Source organism: Gymnoscopelus microlampas (assembly GCF_963454915.1).
Source record: "Gymnoscopelus microlampas genome assembly, chromosome: 19".
Classification (NCBI taxonomy): Eukaryota; Metazoa; Chordata; class Actinopteri; order Myctophiformes; family Myctophidae; genus Gymnoscopelus; species Gymnoscopelus microlampas.
The window spans coordinates 26,320,664-26,340,838 of record NC_139956.1 but is presented as its reverse complement, the minus strand read 5'-3'; the positions used below and the strand labels follow the sequence as shown (position 1 = coordinate 26,340,838).

Here is a 20,175-nt window from a genome sequence, read left to right as displayed (position 1 = left end):
GCCCTTTAGTTATTATTATATGGATTATAGCAGGCTTCCTTTCATATAAGGTACTGTATACATTTCTGTATGACTGTAAAAATCTTGTTTTGCAACCCAAAGTTCAAAACAATGTTTTAAAATGATGGGTGTCAGCTGTCTCATTTAACATTGAACCATTGCAGGATGTGTCTGCATTTCCAATGAGTGCTCCAGTAGTTTATTTGGGTAGTCTCTTTTGAAATGCCCGGGAAAAACCTTTCTTCATTGTATGTATGTTTGTTAGTCCTCCCTCCCAATCTCTGTTGAAGCTGCTCTGTCTGACTCATTGACCACAAACATGTAGGCAAGGTCCCACTCCCAGTATCACTTCTTTTTTCCTATAAATAAAGAGTCAGAAAACACTGTGTATGGCCAGCCTAACTGATTCCAAGATAGTGAACCGCACGTTTGACAGGGTAGTACAGTGGTTTGCTTAACCACTTAGCCTGATACATTGTGTGTTGCAGCGATGTTGCACAGCTAAAATAGCCTGTCTACAACGCAATGTGATGTGTTGCAAGCTTGTAGATCTGTTATTTTTTGTCATTGAAAGTTTTTGAAATTCTGATTTCTGCATACAGGTATAATGCCAAAAATAGGGACGCCATATTGAGAGTGGAATAAGCATACCCACCATGTTGTAAAACAACAGGCGAAATGAATAAGAACCACAAATCAAAGACATTCACCAGCTCAGACATTATTAATGGTAGGTAGACAAAACGCAAGGAATATTCTGCCATCCTGACTAGATTAAAACAAAAGAAAAGCAGCACCCTGGTGGCTCAACCAGTTAATGCTTTCACTTCCCTGTAGCTTTTCATTGTCACGTCCACACTTCTCGTTTCTACAACGTTTGCTTTGCTTAGCAGGGAAATAGTCTGCTTTGCCTGGGTATTTAAGGTCATAGTGACCAACATTTGGTACGTGACAACCCACTTTCCCTGGATGTAACCGTAAGTTTTGTCATCCTAGGACTTCCAGAATGTGAATGTGTCCACTGTCCACATACTGTACAGTACACAAATACAATCAAATTATTAATGAGGGATGCAAAAAGGGAATAATATAATAATAATATACTATTTTGGGCACATTTTCGAAACGGTTTTCAGTTATTTTGTAACTAATTATTTAGGGTTTAAGTGATGAAATGAAATGGTGATGTACTGGGTTGAGTGGAGAGCAACAGGGGTAGACTGTGGTTGGCGCTGTTACCACACAGGTCATGGGTTCAAACCTAATTTTCCATTTTCGTTTTCTTGTGGTGGAATAGTAGGTAGCATTCGTGTTTTCTTTGTATCTGCTTTGGAACAATCACAAATGTAGTTGTTGTTGTTGTTATTATCATAACGAAATCATTCAGTACAGTTTATACTTAAACTTATACTGTAGATCTGTCATTATAACCATAACCACATTAACCCATACCCATTTTGGGCATGTCATTGTAGTCATTGTATATCACATTTTTTCAAACAATTTCAAAATATATATTTTTTAATTCAAAATGTTAAACAAAAGCAAAAATGATAGATCTACGGTATAATCTACGCGTCGCAAGCTTATAGATCTACTATTTTTGGAATTTATTGTACGACAAAGTATATACAGCTTAAGTGATTAACAGTGCCATGTGCACACTCAGGCACATCCGGCACCTAGGGAGCAGTTAGGGGTTAAGCGTAATCCCAATATCGGCTCCGCCATCCTCCAGCGTGACCCAAAAATCATTGGCGTCCCAAATGTTAATTTGCGATCTACATCGACACGTTGTGAGCTTGTAGATTGGCTATTTGAACTATTGGAAAAAGGTTTTAAAATAGGAAAAAATGGAAGTTGAGGGATAATGGGTAAGGCACCGGCGAAAATATGGCCCTGTTTGTCAAAATCAATCGTCAAAATAGCAGACCAATCACACCAACTATAATTAATGTATTTACTGATGCTTATAACTCAGGAAGTAATCTTATAAGTAAGCTATACAACGGAATTATGTAATTGAATAAGTCCACGATATGTGTAACAACGATGGGGGAAAAAAATGGACATTGATATAAGTGATGACGTTTGGTCAAATACATGGGAAACACAATCAACAATTGAGACTTTTATTGGAAAAAACAGATCCACTTCTTTATCACTCCCAAACAGAAGTCTAAACCAACTGGACTGCTGGAGAGAATGTGGAGATACCATGGCTCATCATGCACATGTCTTTTGGTCAACCTTTCTGGAAGGAAGTAGCAACACTTATTTAAAAAATTGTGGGTTTCAGTATCCGTACTTCTTGGACTTCTTGGGACAAACCCCAACTGGACTCAGGACGATTCCTTTCTGCTTAAGATCCTACTTGCAGCAAGCAAGGTTGCAGAAACATTGCCCTACTAATAGGCCTACTTGTCAATATTGTGAGACAGTTGCATCTTCTAGAGCAGATGGCCTATTCTTTAAGACTCCAAAAAGAGCTGGGTGAAAAAAGATGGGGGAAATGGTTGTGAATATTGGTTACACTGAATCTCAAATCCTGTAAACATGTTTCTGTTATTGGTACTGAATGTCCCATGACTTCTTTTTTGTTTTGTTTGATTACCTTATTTTTACTTTTTATTTCTTGTCCATTTTGTCCTCCTGTACTATCTGTTGGTATGTCTTACATAATTTTGAAATTAAAAAATAAAGAGTTAAAAAAAAAAATAGTAGACCAAATTCTACTGTCCTACTGCAAGTGAGGACAGCCAGGGAGACAACCGGCAAATCTCTTGTGCTTTAATGATATCAACACACACACGCGCACACACACACACACACACACACACACACACACACACACACACACACACACACACACACACACACACACACACACACACACACACACACACACACACACACACACACACACACACACACACACACACACACACACACACACACACACACACACACACACACACACGATTGTATCTACCACGCAGCAGAAGCAAAAAAAGTTTTCCTGCAGCCAATCAACATGCAATCAACTTCCTGCTTTAGTCATATGCACGTTCAAATTCAGTTCAGCACTTGTTTACTGTGTAAGCTCTATTTTATTCTATTCTGTGCTTCAAAATAAATACTATATACAATAATAATAATAATACATTACTACTGTACATTATGTTGTGTGCCAAGTGCCAATATGCCCGTGGATGTTTTCAAAACATGAAGGCCTAATTATGTTTATGTTCATTTTATTTGACATGCACATCACAATCACATTGGACAAACCAGAACCAAAGTGTTATAGCATGAGGGCTAATTTTGGACATGTATTCCTGACTTTTTTAATTGAGCTAAATGTGTGTGTGTGTGGGGGGGGGGGGGTGTAAATGTTTTCATGTGTATGTAGACCTATTGGTTGTCATTCCTATTGCAGCCCATCTTTTGATGTACCCAGTGCAGTGGGTACATATTTGAAAATAGCTGATCTACAATCTCGTAGAGATAACACGTCGCAAAGCTTGTAGATTCTAAAAACATTTATTCATATGGAAAACATGAAATGGAAGATTTCGGCAAAATGAGAAATATTACTTATGGTACTTGAAGTACATTTTGATGCCAATACTTTTGTACTTTTACTCAAGTCAATTCTGAATGCCAGACTTGTACTTGAAACGGAGTATTTCTGCATTGTGGTTTTGATACTTTTACTTAAGTAAAAAATGTGAGTACTTCTTCCACCATTAGTGTCCCAATGTCTGAGAGATCAGCACACTGGCTGTTGCTTACTTAAATCACCTACAGCTACTCTTCAGAAAAGTACCATAAACTGTTGTAATGTGGATATTGTTTTATGGACAGGCGTCAATATCTAACAGAAATGTCTCATTTTGAAACCAAACTTGTCATTTCAGTCTGCCCTAAAACCACAGACGGAGAAAGACCTTTCAGTGCTCAACCAAACCACACATGCTTTTCAAAACAGGTAAATGGCGGCCTGGTGCAAACTGGGGTACAATGACTCATAATACATCTCCGCTCCACATATACACCCACCCACGATGAAACCTTTCTGTGTGTATATGTGGAGCATTTCTCATCATATTTTTTAATACTGCCAGAAGGTCTGTGTGTGCGTGTGCGTGTGCGCGCGTGTGTCTCTCTCTCTCTCTCTCTATCTCTCTCATAAGGGCTCCAAAGAGGAAACAGTAGCCATTGATACACTTCACAGAGATGGTCTGTGGTCGCTTCCCTTGTCTGCCCTGCAAATACATGCTCCTGCTGCTCATGCTATTCTTCCACGGTATGTTCCTCTTCCAACCTATGTCCACTTTAAACCGTTTAACTGTCAGTAAAGATCTGTTTATGCTGATGTTCTTTTTAACAGAAATATGCAATGAAAGATAATATGAACTTGCTGCTGTCTTAATGTGTTTGAAAGATTTTATTGGAATGGGAAGGTTGCCAGTTATACAAGATCTAATTAAAATAAACATTTAATCATAAAGAAGTAGCAAAGCAGATTAAATGAGCAACTGAAAGTGTAGAAATTCACTAACGATATGGCTGGAGAGCCTACAGAGTAAAATCCTCAGTGTGAATGTAAGGGTCAAATCTTTTTTACACTCTTATATTAGTTAAAGTGATGATTTTACTGTGCATCTGTTAGGAGTTGTGATACTCCATGGCTCTTGGGTGAAAGGGGTCTTCAGAGAGAACTACAGTACAGTACCAATGGGGGATATAGTTTCTACCTGGGAATTTATTTTCTTTTTCTTTGTTAAAAGTGTACGGTAATGCAAGTTGACTATTTTAGTGACTGAGCATGTCGGAGGAAAAACTTTATGGATATTGGTTAGGTATCATTGGAAGTTGCTTAGTGTATGAAGTATGTCGATGTCAGCAGATTTCCTGCATCTACCTCGCAAAAAGAGGGAAATAAACAACTTTAAATAACTCCATTAAACAAGGGTGTAACACGTTCCCTGTTTTCAGTCGTTTTTAAACTGGACAATTTCTTACAGTCACTCTAGATTTTCATATGGTGTGCCACATTTGTCATTTCATATAATGTACTGTAAGCATAACACTTTAATTACCCCCTGGGGAAGTACTAGATTTTTAAAGTAGCCGTATGAAGTAGGTAAATCATAGGAATGTAGTCAAGACTGATGTATTTGTAAATAGACAAACTAGGAATCAAACTTTTATTCACAAAATGGTCTCTCTAAGACCATTTAACACAAATACTCAACTACAATTTGGTTAAATAATGTGATGCTGATCTACACTGTTATGGTGTTATGTAGTACATGTTGCATTACAGATCTCTGTCTCCGTCTATCCCCCACCCCAACCCCCTCCTATCTCTCTCTCTCTCTCTCTCTCTATCAGATGTGGACACTACCAGGTGTGGAGAAATTGAACAGAAAGTTGGGGAAACGGCAGAGTTTTCGATTGCAGGATGCTTACAGGGGGGAAAGGTTATCAGAGCAAAATGGAGCTTTGAAAAAGATCAAGTTGTAGATGAAAATGGGCCATCAGGTAACCCTCAATTTAAAGGCAGAGTAGCTATGAACCCTCACAATTTTAGTTTAACAATAACAAGCCTGACTCATCAAGACTCAGGAGAGTACAGTTTTGTCTCAGATACAGATAAGGGACAACAACCTCCTACAGTCTTCATCACTCTGCATGTTTATGGTAAGACATTTATTTTCCGCATAGGGGAGAATAAAGTGTTTGTTTTGCTCTAGTACTCTAGCATGTCTTTCTTTTATAGACACCACTGTCTTGTGGTATCTTATGGCTATAATATCGTCTCTGTCGGGTGGACCTCATATGTTCAAAACTGTTACTTTTCAGGATTCAAATTCAAAAGCAGCAAAAGTAGCAGATCCACAAGCTCGAATCGCTCCGCGTTTCGAGTTTGTGGATCTGCTACTTTTGCTGCTTTTGTGGGACGCTGAAATATGATAGGGCATTAATTTACGAAAGAACACAAAAAGTTAGAATATGGAATTAAGAGCTTTCTACCTGTCAGCAACGATATAGAATAAATGGTCCTAATATCTTATAAGATAAATCATATAGTGTGCCAGTGCAACAAAATCAGCTAGGCTATATCATACTGTATCATGGGATGACAGCAGCTCCCAAGAATACACTGCAACCAACTACTGAAGAACGTACAGTAATGATTTAGTGCTTTCATTATTCAGAGAAGACATGCTTAACACATTTAAACATGTCTTTGTCAAAAGCTTGCAGATGTAGCTTATAGGGGAATTTTGGACCACGGTTTTATTACCTTTTCTATGATGTTATGATATCTTAGGATGAATGGTACAGTAGAAAAATGTCATAACTCCATCCTGGGTCGGCCACAGCTTAAAACGTGCGCCAATAGGCCTTTTTTTTTTGTGAGATCTGACGTTCATAGTGACAGAACACTATGCCAAAAAAAAAAAGAAAAACGGAAGTCTCGCTAGACGAGATAGAAATCTCGAGATTTCAATCTCGTCTAGCGAGACTTCTGTTTTTTGGGGGGTTATTGGTGCACGTTTTAAGCTGTGGCGGACCTGGGATGGAGTTATGACATTTTTCTCCTCATCCTAAGATATCATATTCATAACATCATAGAAAAGGTAAGAAAACCGTGGTCCAAAATTCTCCTTTAAGGTATGTTTAACTCAATGTTTGTTATTCTTTCATGTGCCACTTTATTTAACAGGCCCCAGTGGTTCTCAAACTTTTTCATGTCAAGGACCCCTAAATTGATATGTATTTGGACACAGACTCCCATCTGAAAAGATCTTAATTATTTTAAAATGTATCAAAATGAGTCCAAATGTACTAACTCACAACCTTGTAGATCTTCTATTTTCGAATAGCCAGAATAAAGTATAAAATAAGGTAACTGGTTAACTGATTTTGATGCTATATTAAGTAATTTTGCTGGGGACCCCCTGGACCCCACTTTGAGAACCACTGCCTAAGGCTAACCTTTCAAATGTTCCACAGACCAACTGCGTAGCCTATCCATCGAGCTATAACCACAAACGTTAATATACTGTAGGGTGTTGGTACAACACAATTAAAGTACCAATTTAGTTCGATAGACTTTGTCAAAAAGATTTTGTTGTAACATCTCTCTATGTGAATCTGTCCCGTTTGCTTTATCAGATTCCATCAGTAAACCTGACGTGACAAAGGTCGCTTATACCTGGCATAAAGAGAACAAGTCCTGTCTGGTTTCACTAGAGTGCAGCGCAACCCCTGCTGACAACATCACCTACAGCTGGACTGTTGGGAACCACACCTTAAAGGAGGGTCAGAAGGTGAACGTGTCCCTGGCAGAAGAGGGAGAAGCCACAGTCAACTGCACAGCCACCAATCCCGTCAGTCACCGGTCTGCATCGAAAACTGTGTTGTGTAAGCCAGGTAAATGTAGGATGGGGTAGGAATTCAAACGGCATGTTTATGAGATACCCTGGTGGCTGAGACTGTTATTGTGCTGTATATATAACTAGGGCTGTCACGATCACAAATTTAAGTTGATAATTAATTGTCACACAAATAATTGCAATTAACGATATAATTGTGTGTTTGGCATTGAACAATGGAACATATGAATATGTTTTTATTTCTGTTTGCCTTTTATGCTTTGTAATAAAAAAATCCAAAGGGCAGATATGACAAATAACTTAAAGGTAGGGTAAGTGATATTTTTTGGTTAAAACAAAAAGTATTTTGTTAAAAGGTTAAAACAAAAAAAAAGAGGTGGAGAGACAAGGAGACTCCTTTTACTGAACAAACACTCTATAGCAATGAGTATAGGTCTATACAGAATATAGACCTATTTAACACGTATTTTAACCAAAGCAAATCACTTACCCTACCTTTAAATATACACATAAATTATTGTCATATTTAATAATTTGTAAAAATGTAAAAAATAGCAGAAAGAAAGCTGGGAAAGAAATGCAGAAATAACAGATCTTACAACACGTCACGTGACACGTTGTAAGCTTGTAGATCTGCTATTTCTGCTATTTGTAATGTTCAGAAATGTGTGAACATTTTTCAACATGGAAACAACGATTATGACTGGCAAAAATAATTACGATTATCTCAAATAATTGCGATTGGACGATTATGTAATAATTGTGACAGGCCTATATATAACAGCAGTGTGTGTGTGTGTGTGTGTGTGTGTGTGTGTGTGTGTGTGTGTGTGTGTGTGTGTGTGTGTGTGTGTGTGTGTTTTTTACAGTTATACATTTAATTACAGGTTCAGAGCCAGAGCAGTTGTTTATTGTCGCTACTACAGCAGGGGCTGTTGGTTTGTTCCTGGCTGTGGCTCTATCTGTTGCCTGCTACTGTAATCGAAGATCAGCAGGTAAGGAAGAACACCTAGCTAATTAATGTAATGTATATTTTCTAATGCTTTATACATAGTTATAAATGCAATGCATGTGATCTGGGATGATAGTGATGCATCGGACTGTCCTTAGATTTAACCGCTGATTCCTCATAGATGAATTGTCAGTGATGATAAGTAGCAGCTAAATTGAGGATTAGTCTACTAATTCAAGATTTCAATGTTTCGGACCACACCACACCACCAATGGCCAAACCCAGGCCTAGATACAGTACTATCTCAAATGTTTGGCACCCAAACATTTTCAAAAGAAACCTAGGACAGAGCGTACAGTGGTCATTCAGACAACATCAAGAATCAGAACAGAGCTTAACTGAAAAGAATAACTCACTGGCAGTGACCATCCAGAAAACGGAATAGAATAATTTACTCATATAGAGGCACAGTGGCCATCCAGAAAACTTTATCTGAATAGAATAGAATATTAGAATAGAAAATAGAATATTTCACTCATGTGTGACCACTGACCAGACCATACTGTGGTCCTCAGGCTCATAGTATGCATAGTATGTCTGTGTACTCCCTGGCTGAGCCACCAGGCGTCCCCTCCCAATGTCTTTTCATGATTTCATCTTGACTCAAATCTCAGATCCATTGTTGCAATACCAGATCAACTGAGCTATTACACTGATATATATATATATATATATATAATTTTTTTGGGTATTATTACTTCACGCGGCCCCTCCAAAAAAACATAGCAAGAAGCAAATAGAATACTTCACTTGTGACACAGCAGCCATTTAGAAAACCTGATCAAGAATACAATACAATACTTCACTCATAGCATAGATGCCTTACAGAAAACCTCAATTATAGAATATAGGCCTAATAGAGTACTCCACTAATTCACAGCAGCAATAGAATAGTATAGAATAGAACATACTTCACTCATGGCACAGCACTGACAGCAGCCATTCAGAAAACTATCAAGAATAGAATATCACACAAAGGCAATTCAGAAAACGTTATCAACAATAAAAAAGAACGGAGCAGCACAGACCACAATAGAATAATTCACTTACCGCTCAGTAGAGCTTGCATGGTGGTGATGATACAGATGTCCTCATGTCTGCATCTTCCATTCATCACCAAACCTTGTACTAACTGCCTCTGATCTCGTTCATGCAGACTTTGTCAGTGAGGACAGGTTTTTGTTGTTTGTTTGTTTGTTTGTTTTTTCCTCCATTACCTCCATTTGTTTTTCTGCATCCTGGACTTCAAATTACTCCTAAATGACTGGCCACTTTTTTACCATTTTACTCTGTACTGCTTTGTAATAAACTTGTAAAGCATACAGATAAAACCATATACTACCTCAGACTGTATACAAACAAGAAAACCATTTAACCATTTAAAAGGCAGAATTTAGGCTACTAAATATAGCCTGCTACTACCTGATACGATCAGCAGTAGCCTACTCAGGAGGTGGTGTTTGCACCAGTTTAAGTCCTTATTAGATGTAGATAGGCCTTAGGAATGATTGATTTGTACCACTTTTGCTAGTTATATTATCTTATTAAAAGCCGGCCCAGTAGCATATGCTTTATTTATCTAGCAGCCGTTGAAGCACACACACAGACAACTGTTTCATGTTATTACTTGACCGACCACCAGTTGTTCTGAGTCACGCAACACATTGCACACCTGTCTGTGATTCAGTGTTGCCACGTCTGCTTATTGTAAGCAACTTTGGGCTTGTCTTTCTGTAAAGTACCTTGTAAATGGTCTTTGGGGCTTGTTTCTAAAGTGTAGTTGCTTATTTGGTCTTCCTTCCTAAATGTTGTTTAAACCAGTGATTCTTAAGGACCCCCAAATTAATATAGCTATTTGTCTGCAGACCCCCATCTGAATCAAATATTTTATGACAGGGACCCCATACAAGATGTTTTGAATTCTAATAAAATTATGTTGTGTATGAAACAACATTATACTATTAAAGTAGAAATTAGAGTAGAATCATTGTCAATATGTAGGTCTATATCAAGGCCTATGTCAATGTGTGTATCTGTACATAAATAAAGTATTCTTTTATTTTATTATTTTTTATTAACACAATACATGCAATACTACATGATGTAGCCTACAGGGTAATCTCTCAAGACAGATTCAGAGCAAGGAATATTTCATCCAAAAAACGTGTCTTTATCATCAATGATGATAAAGATTATTTTGTAACAACAGCAAAACTCCATTGCAGGTTTCTTCAAAATCCCTGAAGTCAATGGTGACAGTTCCAAAAAGGGAAAAACGTGACCATACAATTAGCCTACTGGATTCATTGTAAGATTGTACGGAAGACAAGAGGTGACCTGACAATTGAGTTAAAGCAGCACTATGTAGTTTGGGGTATCAGTGGCCACTTTGGACACAAATAACATGGCAGCCAACGCCTTTAACTTCATTACCCAAGAGTCTCTGCAAGCATGTCCGGCGAGGACGTGCTGTGATTTGCCAGTCTTCGCTTTGACTGGCAGTTCTGCCTTGGCAAATGCCTAGCAGGGACCCTGTTACATAGTGCTGCTTTAAGGGAGGGCACAACCTAACTGAATGGCCACAAGATCCTTATATAAGATAGGCACTTTTACAGTTACAGACAAACTTACAGTTGGTATAGGCCACGAGATCAGGATCTTGTGGGCACGTGATTTCTTGCATCTCGTGGCTACGGGATCAGGATCTCGTGGGCCTCCTCTTCCGTAGGATCGAAGTCAGTATGGAGGTTATGGAGTAAGATGTTCAGATGTGTTGATAATTGTCAGTGGTGGCTCATCTTAAACTGTCTCTCATACCAGCAGGAACAAATGGAACTGACACAATATACGCTACTGTGTCTGACAATGATGTAAGTAGCCTAATACCTGCATTCATGCACTCTGTGCTTCATATTGCACACACTATCTAACTATTTCAAACAAATCTTTTTGAGTGATTTGAGGTGTGTAAGTCCTCCTCCTCAACAGCTCCCACTGTGTGTGTGTGTGTGTGTGTGTGTGTGTGTGTGTGTGTGTGTGTGTGTGTGTGTGTGTGTGTGTGTGTCTGTCTGTCTGTCTGTCTGTCTGTCTGTCTGTCTGTCTGTCTGTCTGTCTGTCTGTCTGTCTGTCTGTCTGTCTGTCTGTCTGTCTGTCTGTCTGTCTGTCTGTCTGTGTGTTTCCTCAATATTCCAGCTGAGATCAAATAGCCTGGCAAACCAAAACGTGATTTATGAATCCATTGGAGACAGGATCAACGTGGTAACAGTTGGGGTAAGAGAACAGCCTTCACGAACAAGTCTCAAAGGAGAACTTCACTCATGTTCAACCCTATCTCCAAATAATTGGCTATGGACAGTTCAGAAACCTGGCTACCAATGACATCATCAGCAGGTATTGCTGAATAGTTTGAAATATTGTTTAAAATATCCACTGATGAAGTCATTGGTAGACAGGTTTCTGACGTGTCAGCCCACCTCTGAGACACAGAGCAAGTAGACAGGAATGATGCCAACTTATAATGAACATTAATGAGGACCCATTATATGAAGATGAGGTTTAATCACTGTCGAGCAGAAACCTTGTATCTCATCTTTTTATGTTTTTTCATACATGAATGCACTATGTGATACCTTGTCGCATGACAGTGTTGTGTTGCGCAAAAGTAGCAAAATAGCAGGTCTACAAGCTCACAACGTGTCGAGATGCATGGCATGGTGACCGGTGAGCTTCTGCTATTTTTGCAATTTAAAAAAACGTAACATTTTGAACTAAAAAAAAATCATCTATGATGACATAATCTGAGTTCCCAGAAGTTCTCGCCTGTGGGTCTGTCTGTGGGTTTTATAAACTAGACAAAAGCGCCCTCACCAAAGGTGGTTCTTCTAATATGCATTCCCCTGCTTATTAATGATAAGCATGTAACATGTTGTACCGTTTTTATTGTTGTTTCACACAGCCAGGGATACTGTGACACAGATTAAAAAAAGAAGTCACAGATTATATCTATGTAATTGCATCTGGTTATGACCGCATCTGAACTTGACTTTGTCCTCTCTATTCTTGCACTTCTAGACTAATTCTGTCTACGACAGGATCAATTTTAATCGTCCTCTGGTAGCTTCCACCCCTTCAATCCCGGATGTCTGCCAGACCCCAAAGCACCAGGTGACTGCCAGGCCCTAAAGCACCAGGTGACTGCCAGGCCTTTAAAGCAATGGACTGCCAGGCTCCTAAAGCACCGGACTGCCAGGCCCTGAAACACCGGGCATCTGCCAGGCCCTAAAGCACCAGGTGACTGCCAGACCCTAAACCATCAGGTGTCTGCTAGGCCCTATAAAGCACCACGTGACTGCCAGACCCTAAACCATCAGGTGTCTGCAAGGCCTAAAGCACCAGGTGACTGACTTCCAGGCCCTGATGCACCATGTGTCTGCCAGTGCCAGGGCCTAAATCATCAGGTGTCTGTCAGGCCCTAACTCATCAGGTGTCTGCCAGGCCCTAAATCATCAGGAGTCTGCCAGGCCCTATTAAGCACCAGGTGTAGCCTGTCCTACAGGGGGCTCAGGCTTTTAAATGCATACATGAGTATGTGGTTAAGTTGAGCACCAACTGTAAAAGAAAAACTAACTGTAAATAGACAGATTTTTGTTTTAATGTTATGCTGGATACAAAGAATATATACTCTTTTTGTAGCATTTCTCTTTCAACCTTGTTGAGATCATTTCATAAATATTTCAGTCTTGCTTTTTGTAACTTGTAAGGAGAAGAATTTTCTAACTTGTAAGGAGAAGAATTAAAATAAACTTAAGCCTAACTTGTCTTTTGCTGAAGAGATATCTTCTATTCTGTTTGTATTTACAAAAGGCCTTATTTTGAAATAAATCTCTCCTTGAAATGAGTATTTGAAATGATTCTCTATTTAGACTGGTTACACCTTTAGTATGCAGAGAAGCAGTACTGTGTAAGTGTTTATGGAACAATGCAGTTTGGTTCAATCTTAAATCCTAATACTCCGTAGTATGATGGTGTCGCTTGATAAAAATAACATTTTGGCAAGTTACACCAGTGTGTGATGGAGTATAAATTAAGCTGTGTGTCAATATAAATTGCATTTAATGCCCACACCAACAGAGGAAAACACCACAGAAAATACATTTCCATCTTTTCTTTTTATCAAAAAAGCAGGGCAGGGTATTTGTATAGCACGTTTCATACGGAGAAGGCAAATCACAATGCTTTACATAAGGAATAAATAAAGTAAAGTATAAAACGAAATAAAGAATATTAGGAATATAATAAATAAAAGAGGCATATACGAATGTCAACATGCAAGTACAGTTTTACTTATTCTACTCTAAGTTGCACACTATCAGAATAAACTCATACTCATCAGGAATATTGCATTATTGTGCAAGAGCATTTGTCCTTCATTCTGGTTTTGTGCTTAAATCACTTATACATTCACAGAACATTTAGGGTCCAAGACCCTGGGGCTTCCAAACCGCTCTCAGTATGGGGTACCCTGGTGGCTAAAAGTGTACTAAAGCACGCACACATCCAAACAATAAAATGCCAGGTGTTGAAGAGAAGAACACATGAAAATAGAAAAATAGTCCACACACTGGATCATGCTCCCATGGACATATATTTCATTACAACCTTTCGAGCATTTAGCTCCTCCTCAGACAAAGAAACATACAGAGAAACATCCTCACCTAGGCCAGATCACCTGAGAGGTCACCTGGCCCTAATATTAGATTAGATACGTACAATATACAATGAATAGATTAATACATAGTCAAGTAAAGTCAAGTCAAATATATTTGTATAGCACATTTCATACAACAGATGCACAAACACGAACACAAAGTGATTAAAAATAAAAATAGACAAAGATCAAACAAAACATATACAGTAAGATAGGAACAAACAGTACAGAACACATTACAATAAAACAAAATTGTAAGATAACCACATGCTATGAGCTGATCAGCACCCGTTTTTGTAAGAATTATTGTCAAACAGTAATAGAAATAAGTAATATTCAAGTATGCGGTAGAAATAAGAAACGCTATGCAACTTTAATCTGTTGATAGTCTTGTTTACGCTAGTAAAAGTTGAATGGCAGAAGTAGGTTATGTGTGAGCATCTCAATCTTTGTACATGGGGGCGTATTTCTTTCCATTGTCAAATGGGGCCCTTTCATTAAAAGTTTGGGAATCTAAGGCATCTGTTCGGTGCATATAATGTGTGTGTGTGTGTGTGTGTGTGTGTGTGTGTGTGTGTGTGTGTGTGCGTGCGTGCGTGCGTGCGTGCGTGCGTGCGTGCGTGCGTGCGTGCGTGCGTGCGTGCGTGCGTGCGTGCGTGCGTGCGTGCGTTTTGCTGGGAGCCAGTGAAGAGAAGCTAAAACAGGAGTGATGTGTTCACAATTGTATGGTTTTAGTTTACACTGGCTGCAGCATTGTGAACAAGCTTGGAGTTTATGTAACCGCTGCTTTGTCAGTCCAGCAAAAAGTGCATTTCTGTAATCAAGTCTACTGGAAAATAGCATTGTGAGCCAGGCTCTGTCTGGAAATAAAACCAGAATCTGACCGTGTGCAAGAAGCATCTACATCTTTTGTACAGATAGATCCATCATTAAGAAAAAAACATAACCACAGTGCAAACACGCAAATAATAACAATATACTTAGAGGGTACGAATTTCATGTTTGAAACACTGAGGAAGGCAGACGTGCCGAAATGCGTCCATTTCTTAATAGACTGCTGCTGCTGTGCAAACCTATTAATAAAAGAACATAAGAAACTACTCAGGAGACCCAGTTAAGAGACTATTCCTTAAGAAGACTCCCCTTGAGTTGAGCGCGACTTCTCCTAACGGAATTGATCCGGTAGGAGAGTTCCCACCTTACTGTCTCTCTCACCATCACTATGACAAATAAAGCCAAAATGCTGGGATGCTGAGAAATGTGCAGTACAAAATTATATAATCAAAACATATATATTATCTTTTTTCTTTTAAAAATGAATCAATAATTGATGCTTGATAAATAGATAGATAGACAAACAGGTGGACATGCTGGCTGGCAGACAAACAGGCAGAGGAATCTGTCTGAGGGTGCCCTCACTGCCCTGGTGGCTCAACTAGTAGGGCACATGCCATTGGGGGGCTGGGTCGTCGATGCACCTGGTCTGGGTTCTGGGGTCTCAGCGTCATTCAGGGCCATGATTTCTGTCTCGTCTGCATTTCCTGACTCTCTGTTCTCTTTTGATGCTGAAATGAAGCAGAAAATGTGGGAAAAAATCTTAAAAACTACAAGAAGATAGAATCTGGAACATAGGGGGAATTCTTTCATGTATAACTTGTTTAGTTTATTTTACTGTTTGCTATGTTCTTTATATTTCATTTACATACCTGTGTTTTGACCTGTAATGGAAATAAAAGTGTTTTACAAACTAACTATATATCTATCTAACAGGTTCTTTATTCAGTCGTTCAGCATTATTATTAGTACTGTAACTAATACTAATTTTGTAGCATTGAGAGAGAGTAAGGGCATGATGAGGGAGACGAAGTGAGGGGGCAGGTGGGGGGTTGTGTGTGTAGGGGGGGGGTGTAGTAGATGGAAGGAGTCACTAAAGAAGATATTTACAAGATTCTCACCTTTAAAACGTAAAAAAACGTACACTACAATCATGGCTACAATCATGGCTACAATCACTACAGCTAAAAAGACAATAGCCAGGATATAGCCTCCCGACACTCCACAGGCAGAGCTTCTTGACTCTAAAAGAGAAAGAGGGTTTTATCATGCAGGTTCAATGCAAAGGTTCATAATATTGCTGCAGTGTACTTTAGCAAGACATTAAACCCTTTGCTGTTTATAAATTGTACTGCGCTGGATAAAGGTACCAACTGTCAGTTTCACTAAGCCAATAGCAGACCAATATGTTTATAAATCATATCACAGCTTATATCAATATAATCAGAAAATTGTACCATTAAACTTTTGGTTAACACTGCCAAGAGCTCTACACACTACCAGAGTTATGGATATTCTAGTATCATATCTAATGTCTGTTTCAAAATATAGTCCTATAGTTTTCGCTTTTTTAAATTTTATATCAGATACTTTTCAGTCTTATACCATAATTGTCATACATCCTATTTCATATATATTATTACAGTATCATGTCATGTCATCGCATCACATCACATCATATATCCCACACACAATCTCTTGTTGCTGTTAATAGTGTATCATATCATCCCATGTCATTCAGCTTTGGTCTTCTTACCCTGACAACGTTTGGTGGTCACAACACTGGAGGTGTTCTGTCCCTCCATGCTGGTGGTGCAGGTGAAATTGACCGTGTTGTTGTCCTGGCCGAAGGAGGCCAATAAATAGGAGATGTTGTTGCTCGATGTCCAAAAAGAAATGTTTGTGGTCGGTGGAGCCTGCCAGGTGAAGACGGCCCCTCTGTCTGGAGATGTGCACTGCAAGGCCATGTGACAGTGTCCTTCATTTATCGCCATATCAAGGAACTGCTGAATGATGGGCTGACTAAGGCGATCTGCAGACAGAATTACAATCGTTATCAACTGAAAAATCCTGAGCTATATAGTATAGTATATATCGCCTATACAGATAGATGACCAGGGCAGTGGCCTTGTGGGTAGAGTGTCTGCCCCTGAGAGTGGGAGGTCGGTTGCTTCCTGGCTTCAAATAATTTATATCCTATAAATATTTTCGGAAATCTCTATGGGAGAAAATGATGGGCTTTCTGTCTGTGGAACCACAAAATGGACGCCACTGCTATGCCCTATATGCATTGGTCCCATTTTTCAAAGGGTGGACATCTCACTTTGGAACAGACCTCTTTACCCATTGGTTCATTTTAACAGTGGATGAAGACATAATGAATGTCGTGTAAATAGTTGTGTAGCCGTTACCTTTGATTATGAGCCGGACTTTGTTTGTTGCGGACGTTTGTTCTGTGTTTTTCAGATCTACAGTGTACTCCATGGCATCTTCCCTGGTCAAACCACTGATGCCCAAATCACCTGAGATCAACATACAAACATTCAATTTGTTATGAGTATAAACTAAACTAATATGACTGAGGATTAAATAATGATGTCTTCTGTTACCTGAAGAAATGTTAAGTTTCAGCCTTTCTTTGTATCTCCAGAAACGGTTAACATTTGTGTTGCCACTGCGATGGATCGCAATCCAAGTGGTGTTGGTGAGTATGGACCACTCGATCAAAGAGAGGTTCCATGAGGGGTCTGCCCCTGATGGCAAAGTAACACTCTCGCCAAAGTAGGCCGAGACGTCCTCTAAATCCTTGGTGAAAATGAACTCCACTGTAAAATAAAGCAACATTTCTGAAAGGTTCAATAAATTGTTCATTATAGGAGTCATTTACACAGGGCAGAGAATCCCACAAGTCATCCTTAAAGGATGACTTCACTCATTTTCAACCTATCTTCGTATGATTGGTCCTCACTAATGCTCATTATAATATGGCACAATTTGTATCTAATTGGTCTACGTCTCAGAGAAGGACTGTGGACAGTTCAGAAAACACGCCTACCAGTGACATCATCGGTAAGCAGGTTTGGTCATTTCTTTTTTTAATCAATGCAAAAACAATGGCTTCTATTATACATGATAACTTTCCAGGAAGAGAAAGCCTGCAGTTTCTATATTAGCTGGGGAATCCCCATCAATGATGGCTTTCTGAACTGTCCACAGCCCTCCTCTGAGACACAGTCCAATTCGACAAAGATTCTACCTTATTATGCTGAGTATTAGTGAGGACCAATTATACGAAGACAAGGTTAAAAATGGGTGAAGTGGTCCTTTAAGGCAGTGGTTCTTAACCTTTTCAGGCCGTGAGCCCCCAAAATAATCATATTTGAACCAGGGACCCCCCACCCTGACGAGCACTTGGAATGTAGGAGTTGAGGCATTACATTTTGTTTGATTCGGTTCCACAGATAAATACTGTGAAAATAGCCGATCTACAAGCTCACAACCCCTCGCGTTGCGAGGTGTTGTGAGCTTGTAGATCGGCTATTTTTTTTGTGCCTCTTTCTTGTATTATTTGACAATTTGGCCAATGTTTGACCAATTTTTATTGTATAGTTTGTTGATTACTTCTGATGCAGTAATGGTCTTTTTTTTTTATATATATATTTTTAGGTATTATTAAAAGTCCTTAAATTGTCACTTCACTGTCATCTGGAGACCCCCCCCCCAAAAATCATGTGGGGTCCCGACCCACATGTTGAGAACGACTGCTTTAAGGGAAGTTTTATTTATATTATGAATTATTGATATCCCATTGTGACACACACACACACACACACACACACACACACACACACACACACACACACACACACACACACACACACACACACACACACACACACACACACACACACACACACACAATGTGTCATATGCAGAGACATACTGTTTATCATATGCCGTCTACCCACAAAGAAACACACTTCTCTTTTTTAGACATGCTTTCTCATTCTTTACGTTTAAACATTGTACATCATCATTATAATATTCATTATAATTATTATTAATGATTACATAACTACACGTTTATCAAATGCTAGAGTCCTGGTAGTGTGCCAAGCTCATATTGGTAACCATGCAGCTGTGTTACTTTTCCACATGGTAAATGAAAGATTTATTCTTTCAGCTTGATGGTGTAATTGTGGTCTTTATGTTGATTTAAAAAAATGTCAGTTGATGAAAATGTTAGCCTACCTTGAAGGAGTGGAATCAAGAGAAGTAGAACCCTCATTGTGACCAAAAGGTTAGTTTGTGACTTCCTTGCCTTTCTGTGTTTTGTTAAGCCGTGCCAAATGTGTCACAGCCAACCATCAGCTGCTACCGTAATTGTGACGCACAAATAAAAGGGAGGCATCAGAACCTTCATAGTTTCATTTCAACTTTCATTTATTTAAAAACGTTTCCTTTTTTTTTAAATCAGTCCTAAATGCATCAAATATGAAAAATAAAATAAAAAAAAGAAAAGTCATTGTAACAGCAGTACAATTATGTTTTTACAAGACAACATTCTTTAGAAAAATGGGTTAGGAACTTGGGATCAGTACAAATAATACTTTAAAAAAGTTTGAATTCAAATGCAGTAAAAGACAAACAAGACATATGTGTGTGCAATGCTATTTTGTCAGTGTTTTTAGGAAAATGACAGTCAATTATTATAGAAAAGACATCTTTGTCTATCAGCACGATACATATAAAAGTCACACACCTGTGCCTACATCACATATCCACACTAACACACGCACGCACGCGCGCACGCACGCACGCACGCACGCACGCACGCACGCACGCACGCACACACACACACACACACACACACACACACACACACACACACACACACACACACACACACACACACACACACACACACACACTCTCTCTCTCTCTCTCTCTTTCTCAACTATTTAACAAACACCAAAGTCACTTGTGTCAAACAATGCTACCGTAGTTCTTGAGCTGCCAACAAGATGCACACATTGGCCAGACTTGACAATTGCGCTAGAGACCCAAAGATGTCAGTAAGTCCTACTTATATATTTGGATAAGCAAACATATCCACCACCAGTGTCTATGTATGTACAGCAGGTCTCACTATATTGTGGCACATTGGTCATACTTGAGAACTTGTGCTGGAGAGAAGAAGAAGAAAAGGT

At 39.0% G+C, this 20,175-nt stretch overlaps 3 protein-coding genes across 6 annotated transcripts in view; 1 reads left to right on the top strand and 2 right to left on the bottom strand.

The window, feature by feature from the left end:
- The first annotated feature begins 4,238 nt into the window (after nucleotides 1-4,238).
- LOC311034603 (SLAM family member 9) lies at nucleotides 4,239-13,495 on the top strand. 4 transcript variants are annotated; one of them, XR_014599604.1, is made up of 8 exons: nucleotides 4,239-4,309; nucleotides 5,401-5,709; nucleotides 7,192-7,449; nucleotides 8,282-8,407; nucleotides 11,245-11,294; nucleotides 11,617-11,694; nucleotides 12,496-12,849; nucleotides 12,882-13,493. XR_014599604.1 is itself a non-coding variant. In XM_084042490.1 (7 exons), exons 1-7 carry the CDS (start codon nucleotides 4,240-4,242, stop codon nucleotides 12,604-12,606), a joined length of 999 nt encoding a protein of 332 aa, XP_083898616.1. In that variant the 5' UTR covers nucleotide 4,239; the 3' UTR covers nucleotides 12,607-13,495. The 4 variants fall into 4 exon arrangements, 3 of the variants coding, with proteins under 3 accessions (XP_083898616.1, XP_083898617.1, XP_083898615.1); XM_084042490.1 differs by having other exon boundaries at nucleotides 11,248-11,294; nucleotides 12,496-13,495; XM_084042491.1 differs by having other exon boundaries at nucleotides 8,300-8,407; nucleotides 12,496-13,494.
- Nucleotides 13,496-13,585: 90 nt separating this feature from the next.
- On the bottom strand, nucleotides 13,586-19,340 carry LOC311034605 (uncharacterized protein). The gene is made up of 6 exons (XM_084042493.1): nucleotides 19,217-19,340; nucleotides 17,575-17,790; nucleotides 17,377-17,487; nucleotides 16,722-16,997; nucleotides 16,087-16,209; nucleotides 13,586-15,696 (listed from the first exon to the last, which is right to left on the bottom strand). Exons 1-6 carry the CDS (start codon nucleotides 19,251-19,253, stop codon nucleotides 15,563-15,565), a joined length of 897 nt encoding a protein of 298 aa, XP_083898619.1. The 5' UTR covers nucleotides 19,254-19,340; the 3' UTR covers nucleotides 13,586-15,562.
- Nucleotides 19,341-19,396: 56 nt separating this feature from the next.
- Nucleotides 19,397-20,175, bottom strand: part of LOC311034938 (vang-like protein 2) — a 21,481-nt gene continuing 20,702 nt past the window's right edge. The window contains exon 8 of the mRNA XM_084042969.1: nucleotides 19,397-20,175. This exon is cut by the window's right edge and continues 2,102 nt beyond it. The gene's annotated coding sequence lies outside the window, so the exon portion shown is untranslated.